The 11,519-nt window shown below is 38.4% G+C and overlaps 1 protein-coding gene and 1 long non-coding RNA gene across 4 annotated transcripts; one reads left to right on the top strand and one right to left on the bottom strand.

The window, feature by feature from the left end:
* The first annotated feature begins 1,037 nt into the window (after nucleotides 1-1,037).
* On the top strand, nucleotides 1,038-7,615 carry LOC112494996. 2 transcript variants are annotated; one of them, XR_003061093.1, is made up of 3 exons: nucleotides 1,038-3,902; nucleotides 5,331-5,594; nucleotides 5,906-7,615. It is a non-coding gene; the product is annotated as an uncharacterized LOC112494996 (long non-coding RNA). The 2 variants fall into 2 exon arrangements; XR_003061094.1 differs by having other exon boundaries at nucleotides 6,675-7,615.
* A 475-nt stretch (nucleotides 7,616-8,090) lies between these two features.
* LOC112494995 lies at nucleotides 8,091-10,705 on the bottom strand. 2 transcript variants are annotated; one of them, XM_025089285.1, is made up of 4 exons: nucleotides 10,513-10,705; nucleotides 8,929-9,110; nucleotides 8,673-8,866; nucleotides 8,091-8,303 (listed from the first exon to the last, which is right to left on the bottom strand). In XM_025089285.1, exons 2-4 carry the CDS (start codon nucleotides 8,930-8,932, stop codon nucleotides 8,187-8,189), a joined length of 315 nt encoding a protein of 104 aa, XP_024945053.1. In that variant the 5' UTR covers nucleotides 8,933-9,110; nucleotides 10,513-10,705; the 3' UTR covers nucleotides 8,091-8,186. The 2 variants fall into 2 exon arrangements, 1 of the variants encoding a protein (XP_024945053.1); XR_003061092.1 differs by lacking the exon at nucleotides 10,513-10,705 and adding an exon at nucleotides 8,372-8,452 and having other exon boundaries at nucleotides 8,530-9,644.
* Nucleotides 10,706-11,519: the final 814 nt, after the last annotated feature.

Here is an 11,519-nt window from a genome sequence, read left to right on the forward strand (position 1 = left end):
GAAAGAGAGCTGAAGGAGTAAAAGAGTGGGAGGAGGGCATGACCCCGCTCGCTGAGGTCAACCGTTGCACTACGCTCGTAGCAGCTTCTAGTGATAGTCATGACTTGGTATATGCACGAATGTACGTAGCTTTACATATTAAGTGAACAGACGCAGGCAGGCGCAGTTGCGTTTATGTGAATCGTTGATGTGTACATTTAAAGATTTACGTCAATTCTGTTATAAAGATATATCATATCCACTGAGATATATATATACATACAGTCTAGCGATTCGATATAGCCTATATATAGATATTTATAAATAATTAATTCAACCTTTCTTGGTATCATGTCATATTTTAGGCATCAGTTGTTTTTTTTTCATCAGAATTTCTCGTGTTATTCAAGTAATCTACTAAGTACTGATAAAAACTACTGCGAGTTCAAGACGTCAGGATTGGTACGTGTTATCCTGGCACGTTTGCAGGACTTTCTAATGGCACGTCTTAATTGTACTGTTGCCTTGGGCAATGTTGAGAAATATAGGTATATTTATTTTATTCCGGTACTGGATACAGTTGAAAAACGGAAATTACCTTGTTTGTTGATCTACGTTAATTATATGAAGATCAATGGTTTCCTTAGGTCGGATTGTTAAACAAATATTTTTTGTATTTATCGGGTAGTATTGCGAATTGTAAATTAAAATGTTTTAGAACAGTTAAACAGTAGAATTCATTTAAATTGTGAATGCGCGTAGTCGGGAATAACTTTTATTCGCCGGCGAATGTCACGTGCGCGAGATAATAAACGAGAATGGAAAACTGTTTCCGATAGATTTCCCATTAGAGAAACATGAGATTGTCTTAGCTAGGAGTGACGTCACCGGAAAGGTTTACCTAACCTCTTCCGGTGAACGCATGTATGTAGTCGAAAAGCTTATAATTAAGAAAAAGGTTTGATCACTCACCAGTTACGCTGAGCAGTGACATGTTGCCGGTCCCAAAGTCAGGAAAACTACCGTCGCTGGCTGAGAGAAAGATGACGAGACAAAGAGAGAGTGAGTGAGTGAGAAAGGGAGAGGTGTGTATAAATAAAAAAGACAATGAGAAGGAGAAAGAGAAAGCTAAGACAAAGTACACTCTTGAAAAACTTAGCTAGACGAAAGCAACGTCGTTGGCACAGAAAAGCACACTGTTGAGATTTCCGTATATTCGAAGAGATGTCAGAAATCGCGCCTCCTTCCGGTATAACACGTACACGTTGTACACGAGATCAGCACAAGCAACCGTGAGTCTTACGTCTTTCTAAATTCCTATATTGTTCATCGATCGAGAAACCTGAGCAGTTTGGTTAGGATCGCGTGCACACGATGCGTCCAGTGCGTCCGGTACTTTCGAAGCATTCGGAACGTAAGTGGAAATGGCGTTGTAATATTGAAGAAAAAGATGTGACCGAGAACAAGGATAAGGACGAGGATAAGGAGGGGATCAAAGTTTGTTATAAAGAATGGAGAAAACAAGAGGGAAAGATGCTCTCGAGCGTCTTTTAAGGACGCAAGATACTCGCGAGCTCAATCCTCGCGATTTCTAGCGTTTTGAGGTTAAGGACGAACGCGTGTCGCGTCGGCGAGTCCAGTACAGAGACGAGAAAACGCGACGAAATTTAATTCTCGAGTTGCGAGAGATCTCTGCTTATCACGGATCGCAGATAGGGTCACGATAACGGAGAGTACTATGTTGAGTTCACACTTGTGTTGCATCGACTCGGTAAGGCTTTGGTCACGCGCAACGGCACAGACCCGTGCAGCAACGCCGTCCGTAACTGCCGTCTCGTTTACGGCCAGCGAGAAGGATGCACCCCTGATGCGGTACCGAGAAGGAACCACCGCCGCTGCTGATGCTGTTGCTGTTTCTGATGCTGTTGCTGCTCCCGTCGTACAGCGCCGTCAACCCGGATAACATCCTCCAGGACTCTCTCGAATCGAGAACGGGTGGATTCCCGCAGGATCTACCAACCACCGCTACCACTCGAGATCTTTCTACGGTTATCATATTAGCGTGCACCCACGTCTTCCTCCAGCTCCTTCGACGCCTCCACCTTTGACTTCCTCCTTTCCACTTCCTAGCTGGTTCACGTCACGCTTCGTCACGAGAGAGCCGCACTCCGTGTCACCCTTGCACTACGCGACACGCGCATTTCCCGGGACGCGCTTACGCTGAACCACGTCGACGGAGATTATGACAATAATCGCTATTAGCACAACACCGGCGACAGCGACGACGACGACGTTCTCGTGAAATCAGACGACGGGAACAACGAGGATTATTACCACGACAGTGTAACCAAAACGCGGACGACGGTGATGTTGCGGAATCTGTGCCAGTTAACTCTCGTTTCTCCGGTACTTCTTTTTATATTATTCTTGATTCACTACGAGTTCACCTCCTCGATGAAAGTGTTACTTGCGAGCTTACGCGGACTGCCCGACGTCGAGCACTGTGCGAACGGAGACGCCTCCGACACGCCGCCGCCATCTTGCTACGTCAACGGCGCCCCACAGCGACGACGCCCCCGAGAACGCTCGACGGATTTCACGGAAGTACCCGAAGGGTAACCGTCCTCCTCCACTCTCTATCGTCGTTCTCCTATATACATACCCGCCACTACTCTATCGAGCTTTTCACTTCGAAACTCCTCTTCCAGACGTCGTCGAACGGTTTGTGCAATCGTTCGGTTTGCTTTCTGCAATCTCTAACGTTCTTACCGGCATGTGGACAAAGCTTTTCCCGATGATTTCCTTCAGCTTCTGGTTATTACTGCTCCGTCGATTATCCGATGACCCGACTTCCGTTACGTTCCGTTCTGTTCTCGCGTACTGGCTATAAATTATACGGAATACCACTACCGTTGCCACGTTAGACCCATTAATGATCCGATCGTTAATTTCATTTCTATTCTCGTTATAGGTAGTCCACTAAAATTTTCCAATAAAGCCAAAACGCAGTCCCAAGATTGTTGTATATACATATACCTAAAGTGATCTAGCTCTCGTTTCATAGTTTATTCAAAAGTCACTTCGTGTAACTCGTAGACACACCTCTATGTCGCGTGAGGCGTAACCACATTATTTACGAAAATAAACCATTCGAGAATCACACGCGATACAAACGATTCCCTCTGGATATCATAATTGTAAAAACTTTTTCAAACGAATTGACCTGTACAACGTTTTTTACATGAGCGTTACGAAACAGTCCACAGTTATTACTGTTTAATACTGATAGTTTCAGATCACCTCTCGATCCACAGAATACTGTTCTACGTTGTAAGCCATAAGACAATGATACCTCTAAATTTAAAGTCGGACAGTAGCTATAGATATATTTTAACTTTGCACCAGCTGCTCGGTCTGCCCAGTCTCGACTCGTACTACTCAATGTCCGTTATGTTTGATTCACTCTTGTACTCTACTACTCGTGTCAAACTGTAGCTACTCGCATAGCTATCGTCTACTGGGAACTATAGTAGGAACAACAAAATAATTCTCGGTAGTTCCTAGTTCCTATGAACGCTATACTGAGGGAACAATTCATACAAAAATAAGGTACGAGGAATCGTTTATGACGGTCTTTATTGATATTCAATTTGTGTGGCACTTCGTGGATTTTCGTCAGTTACCCAGTGGCGTGATGAGTCATTCATTTTATTCATCGGAAACTTCTCAGAACTTCATTCGACCAAGTTCAAATCACCGCTGATTTAGCCACCTTCACTACAGTCGAACCGCGAATTTCTCTTTAATGGAAAGTTCCTCTCTTCTTGCAAGTCATTCTTCGGCAAGGTTCTCAAGCTTTTTTATTTTTGGTTATGCCTGTATCTTGACTGGGAACCTTCCACGATATATTTGGAGCTTTATTCGTAAGTGACACGTGTACCCTGTGAGACATTTTTTAAATACATTTAAGTATACGTGCTCGAGGTTGGTTTTCCTCAGAAATTTATTTCTGCTTGTCGCTTTTTTTTTGTCAACCAACGAATTAAAAGGGTCTCACCTGGAGGTTAAGGGTTAGTCACGTGTCTCTCGTATAATGAGCGTAAGTCAAGTTGTTTGGTCGATGAATTCCTCGGCGACTGGAACGCTGTGGCTTCTTGCAATAGACTTTCAAATCGGAAAGGATGGGTTCTTTGTGACAGAAACATTTTGGAATTAGGCTCGTGGAATTTTTGGAACAATTTTATTAATTTAATTACTTGTATTTATGATTTGAACATTTTACATTTTTTTTTCTTTTTAATTTATTTTATTTACCAGGGTCTTCATCTTGTGGAAGGTACGTTATTCAGGTCAGAAAATACGAAATACGGATACTGATGAATAACTAGTCTGTTATTACTTTTTCACTTTACTGCAGGAAGTAAAGCAACATTTTTTAGCATGTCTTTAGCACACTATGTTTATTAAGTGACTTTAATTTTTGTCCTGTTTAAAAGGGCTGACTCACGATTAGTTATCGAGCCAGGACAGTTTAAAAAAGGAATAATATCCTTTTCATTTAATAGCATCTACCTATTTCTCACGAAGTGTCGTCATAATTATATTTTGCAAATTCTTTATTTTTCAAAATTTCATTTTTATTCTAAAATAATTCGTTCCGTACACTACGTGCAGATATCTCAAAACAAGCCATTCAGTTCACAATATAAAAATTTAAAAAAAATTGATTTTCGTACCGGAATTTATTTTTCAAAATAAACTAACTTTACGTCACAAAATAAATGTACCTTATATCCCTCACTAACATACGTAATATGAAATATGATAGATACTTGCACCCTCGTGTTAAAAGAGGAGGCCAAAAACATCTAGAAACAAAATTTCTTTGATAGAATTTCTAACATAAACCTTTTTCGAAGCAATTTGTACATTTATTTTACGTAAGCGACAGTGAGCGATGGACTCTGTTGACTGACTTTACCGACTTCAATTCCTTCAAGCCAGCTGTGAGCGATATTAAAATGTACATAACTGTAGTTTCGTTTTAAGTACCAAGATCAACCACCAGTAGCGCAGCTTAGACAATAAAAAAAAATGAACTCTCACAGATCTACAGTAAAAATATGTCTAGTAAAATTTTCATGCTAGTACAAATAAGCAAAAATGAAAATTCCCCAAAAATAAGTTCTACAATACATAATAATAAAGTAAAATCGTTCTATCGATAGTATATAAAAATTTATAATTTCCAAACAATCTCTATTATTCTCTTCGTCGTCAAGATCGCGTAGGACAAAGTCGAAGCAAAGTTCGAGTATTATCGATTAATATACTCGAAATTTCCATTACAGATTTTCACTGCCTGAGGATCAACCTGATCATGCATGTAAATCACTGCTCGTACTCGTTACTCATATTACGTGTGAATTGACTTCCGGTTAATCGAGTGCCTCGTAATTTCGCGTTAAGCAAAGGTATTTCCGTAATGGGAAACAACGAGGACTAATGAGAAAAAAGATAAGACTCGACAAGGCCGTAGGAGAGGTAAAACGTCAGTGGGAATCCAGAGATAAGTAATGAGAGGGCTGAATGAGAAAGAAGAAAAATTTGAGGAGGTAAGGAAAAAAGAAAATTTTCTGAAAAAAAAAAGTTCAGTTTTAAAAAGACAACGTTATGTCGCGTTCACTACGTTAACAATGACGCGGACAGTTTTATAGGCCGTTTTTAGAAATACTCGTGGATTCATTTTCTACTTGCCTTGTCTATGGCAATAAAGTAGATGGGAGTGTCTGAGAGGACTTGTTATTTTTTTTTTTTTTTGTACACGCCAACTGGCTGAGCTTACGGTTCGCACGAATATTTCGCGAGATCTCACTTTTGGGAGTAATTAACGTTGACGTGCTAATTAGACGTAATCGCACGCCAGGAGACTCGAGATTGATGGGCTGCATCGAGAGGAACAAACAACCAGAGGGCAACTGTTGCGCGGTTACTAAAAGTCTAAAAGTATATTTATGCTTGTAATAGGAAAGATATGAATTTTAAAAAAATATCAAAAATATATTTTCCAAATTTTATTTCATTATCTTTAAAACCAAATTCAACATTTCCTACAGCTTTGTCAGATATTTCATTTGACTTTTTGATTTGTCCACTGAGTTGCAGGTGCTACTATCAAATTTTTTTCCCATCAGGATTATTTTCTATGATTCGTAATTAAATTGTGCCATGTAATTTTGAAATATTCAATAAAGCCCTAAAGCTTCGAAAGCTCATTTAGCCCGTTTGTTGTTTCAATGTATATATACATACATACCTCTTAGTAGATATCAAAACATTATTAGAAAACTTCGATTAAACCTCAGAAATTTGGTCGGCATAATTCCCACGCAAATGTTTACTTCAATAAGATGTTTTTTCTGATATCATCCCTATGCACAACATGGCACTAGGGCTCCCTCTTAAATCAAAGAGATCAAATCTTTTAAGTTATGAAATCATAATGTTTACACTATTCTTATCCTTACGTCGCCATGTGCTCATGCGTAAATATTAATTTATTTAATAATAAATATATATATATATATTTACTTAACACAAACTTAGTGACTTTGATAATAAGACTGAAAAAGGAAAGCAAATAGAAGCAAGGCAATAAAATGGAATTACGCTAAATTTCATATTCCATTTTTCAGGACTTTGAATATGATCTTCCTCGTTACAAATACGCTTACCATATAGAGATATACAATTGTATACGGTTTTCATAAGCACGTAAGTAAAGCTTCAGTGAACATGAGCGTAGCCATTGTTTGAGTTTTACATTCTGTATTCACTTCAGGCGTATTGTTCATACTTTATGAAAGTCAGGCATTGAGCTTTTTTTTTCTTTATATATCTTCAAATCAGCATATTTCTAGCACGATAAATGTCACACAAAAAGCGAATCTACAAAAAGACAATTTCATGCCAACATTTTATCTGATTAATCCTCGCATAGCAAAAAGTCAATTAAAAATCATCTCCACTGATGAAATCTAAAAATAACAAATACTTACATAGATACGGTTATAATTCGAATATATAGATGTTACATAATAAACCTTTGAAATAATTTTTTTAGAACAAAAAAACTCAAATGGCACATCCATTTTTCATTTTGTCCTCATTTCTGAGTTTAAAAAGCGTGTTTGTCTGTCTTGAAAGAAAAGTATCTGCACATTTGAGAGTTAAACCCGAAATACATTTTTTCCCACGTGACGCCAGGTTTTGATATTTACATATAAGTGCGAGAAAGATAAAAAAATGCATATACAGATATACCACGTACAATGTAAATATCGCCAAGCTTGGCGTCGCGTGGAACCAGTGTGTTCCCGCCTTTAAGCATATACATATATGGATCATATGCCGAGCGAAGCAAAGTGTACGAGCAGTTGCAGCTGTATTGATCAGACAGGGCAGCCGTTCCATAAATGTAGGTACAGAGTGGTAAACGGGATATCAACCTCCATTACATATTAATTATTAATAGTACCTAATAGTACTTTCAATTTATTTTTAAAAATTGTTCTCCTTCAGAATGGGACAAGCATCCGCTTAAGGAATAAGATATGTGGAAATAAAAATTTGATAAGATCTGTACAGGGTGTCCCAAAATTATCTGACCAACGAGGTATGGCGGTGTTCGGGAGGCACCACTGATCACGAAAATGACCTTCCTTTTGTCCGGAAGGTCATAGTTTTTAAATGGGAACAGGTCAAAGTTGACCAATCAGAACGAGGCGACAAGAGAAACGTAGGCTCTACGAACTTCGAGTTTTCTTACCTCGCTTTTGTTTCTCGGTAGCTTGTTTCTTGTTTCCCATAGGCATGTCTTCGGCTGACGTCATCCTGCCCGAAGCCCATGGAGACTAGAGTACTCTAGTCTCCATGCCGAAGCCACTGAGAAACAAAAGCGAGGAAAGAAAACTCAGAGTTCGTAGGTGCCTACGTTTCTCTTGACGCCTCCCTCTGATTGGTCAACTTTGACCTGCACCCACTTAAAAACTATGACCTTCCGGACAAAAGGGAGGTAATTTTCGTGATCAGTGGTGCCTCCCAAACACCGACATACCCCGTTGGTCAGGTAATTTTGGGACACCCTGTATAGACAGTATAAAAAATGAGTAAAAATAGAGGATTGTCAGCTATTACAGAATCAAGGGTCATCGATAGACGTGCGTCCCTCCTTCCGCTCGGCCAGCCCCACCATCCTCACATAACCTCTTCTGGCAGGAGCTTGATGACCCGCGAGGCACTTCGCCAAACATACTCCAAGATTTCTAGATAGCAGACAAAGAAACAAGAAGAATAAAAGGAACATACAGATACAACAATCTGACCGCCTTACCTCATATGTTAAAATCAATGTTTATCTTCCATAAATCTTTAATCCATTTCCCACGCCTAGATACGCAGATACTTTCGTTTTCTGAGGGATATTAATATTTTAGAACTTTTGTAAATGAAAAAAACGTACGTTGGTAAATCATTAGAGTATAGACTTACTTAGAGTTTATCCTTCAGTATGAATTCTTGAGTGTTAAACATCTAATGGAGATTTTTTATTGCCAAATTAACGTTGACTGTACTGGAGGGCTAGTAGAACTGTCGTGATTTTATTCTTTCTTATGGTAGACCCACAACCTAACCTCAACTGGTGAGAGCCGAGGAGATATTTGAAGATAATCATTTCTGCAGAACCCAAACAGCTTGTGACAATATAGACACTTCAAAAGGGTCGACTCAGGTATAAAACCGCCGAAGCCTTCAGGAATGCGGAATGGATGACGTCTTAGGAAGTAACCATTGTCAGAGCTTGGAGAATTCTTCACCATAGGACGTTCTGAAATCGATTGGAGTTACGAGCCTGTTTTCTATCTTTATCTATTTCTCTATCTTACTTACTCATTTACTTCCTTCAGCTCTCTCGGTCTTTTTCCTTCTTTCGTCTTTTGTTCTACTTTCCTATGTGGCTATGTTTGTCCGTGTGGTACCACTTCCTGCTAAAGTTATTTTATCTTATGGTTCTTCACGGCTTACTTGTTATCACTGCAAGGATTGCTGTAAACTTTGAATCTGGAAACATGCTAAATATGGACGTTATGAATACATGGTTCTAATTAAAGATAAGCAGAAGATTAAGGGAGGGTGTAATATGTAGAATTCTAGTAATTTTTAGAAAATTTTGTTGCTTAAGATATATGCGGATTCTGAATAAATTTTGGAAGTTAATCTTGAAGATTTGATCAAACTAAATTCGTGACGGACGAATTTTTGAGATTAATAGTATAGTGTTGTTTAATCGTATGGTGAGTTTGAAGATTTTGAAGGAAATTATAAAATTAACATTTCTTTGAGTATTTATGCATTATTATTTTGAGTAAGGTAGCATTGTGGTTTCATGTTTTGCTATAATTTGAGTATAGACGTTGGTATTATCAATTTCGTTTATCTATAGTCGCTGCATTACCGACTAAGTATATATTTAGTTACATAATTTGAACTCTTAAGAAATCCTAATGTTTGGGTCCATTTATTTAACGATGAGAAAAGGGTGCTTTAGAAATTTTCAATAAACATGTGATCCAAATTTTGTTGTATAAATTTCTAATAAACTTTGTCTCGCCACATAGTCAACCATAATAGTTATATTTTCATAAAATAATCAATGTATGAAACTTATATTACTATGCTTCAAAAATATATTATATATATGTTTAATTATATGCAATTCCTTGTCAACCAATTTAAACAAAAATTCAGTGAAATATTCGAAATAGAAAAATGCACGTTAAAAGTAATATTGCACCTTTTTAATTTTCAAATATTTATTTCATCAACATGCAGTGTGTGGTTAAAAATTCTTTAAGATACTCTAATAAAAGCTATAGCGTTTGGCAATAAAAGAATAATTGAATAATGAACTTTTATTATTTAAGGGAAGATAGAAAAACTGGAAAGTAGCAAAGTTTCTCTGTGCTCGTATGGTATGTACAGATTTATGTAATTACTGTGATAAACTATTCAAAGCTGATTTTACGTTCGATCCCGAGTCCCGTTGAGACCCACACACAGCATTGTTTCGTAGGCATTCTATTCTTAGACTATACGACTTTATTGACGGAATTATAGAAAGTAACTGTTATTTTCGTGTTTCTTCTCATTGTCTTTACTTGGAAAAGTTTTTTCTTCCAAATTACCACAAATTTCCCAGGTTCTTACGTTTAACTTTAATTTTATAACTTTGCGTTAGACAGAAAAATCAATAATATTAATTACATTAGAAAACAACCTCAGCTCTATACTTAAAGTATTTATATAAACATATTATATAAAAAGCCTTTATAACTGCCTTGCACATTTTTCAAAACTGTTTTTAGTATCATCAAATGACTTATCATTATATTTTGCATTAGAAAAATTTCTTCTAAAATTGAACTTAAACCGGACGTACCGTAAATAAGAAATTTGAGGAAAAAAATGCCTTACGGTGCATAATCCGAATGATTCCTTCGGCAAATGTAGTAAAGTACCGACGGCCGCGCTTTGTAGGTAAGAAAAAAAGTAGGTAATGGTAGGTTATGAGAATGAAAAGCAAGACACACAGATGCCGCTAAAACCGTAACTAACTGTTGTAGTGACGAAGAGATTCGATGGGGATACGTTGGGTGAACGAATAAGGAAAGACAGAGATGAGTGGGGAGATGCACAACGCTCCGGTTTTAGGCGATACCAAAATCATGGCGCTAAATCGTAGCTGCGAGTCCGGAAGTAGGATTTCGTGATCATCGCCTCTGTCGATGTTACAGATTTCGCGTAGCCGCGAGGGTCATGATCATCGTTCCAGCCGATATTGCAGTCCGCGAAAATGAATGGATTGCTCGGTGGTGGGGAAAAAGTTGCCACCCCTCACAAACCGTTCTTGATAAACAGGCGGGGCAGCAAGGTCTTCCATCCAACCGAACCCTAAACATTGGTATGGACGTAATGCGCTAATAAATGTGTATATTCAAATAAATTTCAAAGTTATAAAAAATGCATAGAAATATTGGTTTTCACTCTTTACGTCTTATCATGCCGAAAATGAACATTAAAAAATGAATGGCGAAATTCGTTGGTAAATGAAACGACCGAGAACAGTTCAAAGAGAAATTTTGAAATATCATAGATAAATATCTATAATAAATTTAATTTAGTATTAAACGAGCATCGTATCGATGATCATGACCCGCGCGGCTTCGCGAAATCTGTAACATCGACAGAGGCGATGATCACGAAATCCTACTCCCGGACTCGCCGCTACGATTTAGCGCCATGCTTTTGGTATCGCCTGAAACCGGAGCGTTGTGCATCTCCCCACTCATCTCTGGGAAAGAGCAGACAGAGCGCCGTCTCGTCAGAGTCTATGCTCTCCAGCTCCATCGATGGTTGTGCTCGCGGTCGATCACGTGGTGAGGAAGCTTGGACCAATCACAGGCCAAGGCAGTACCACGTGA

This window comes from Cephus cinctus, unplaced genomic scaffold, assembly GCF_000341935.2.
Source record: "Cephus cinctus unplaced genomic scaffold, Ccin1 Ccin1_scaffold1086, whole genome shotgun sequence".
NCBI lineage: Eukaryota > Metazoa > Arthropoda > Insecta > Hymenoptera > Cephidae > Cephus > Cephus cinctus.

Coding starts and splice junctions, on each gene's coding strand:
- LOC112494995 (XM_025089285.1), bottom strand. Junction 8,304..8,672: donor CTCGGCTCTCACCAGTTGAG/GTTAGGTTGTGG, acceptor TCTGCTATCTAG/AAATCTTGGAGTATGTTTGG.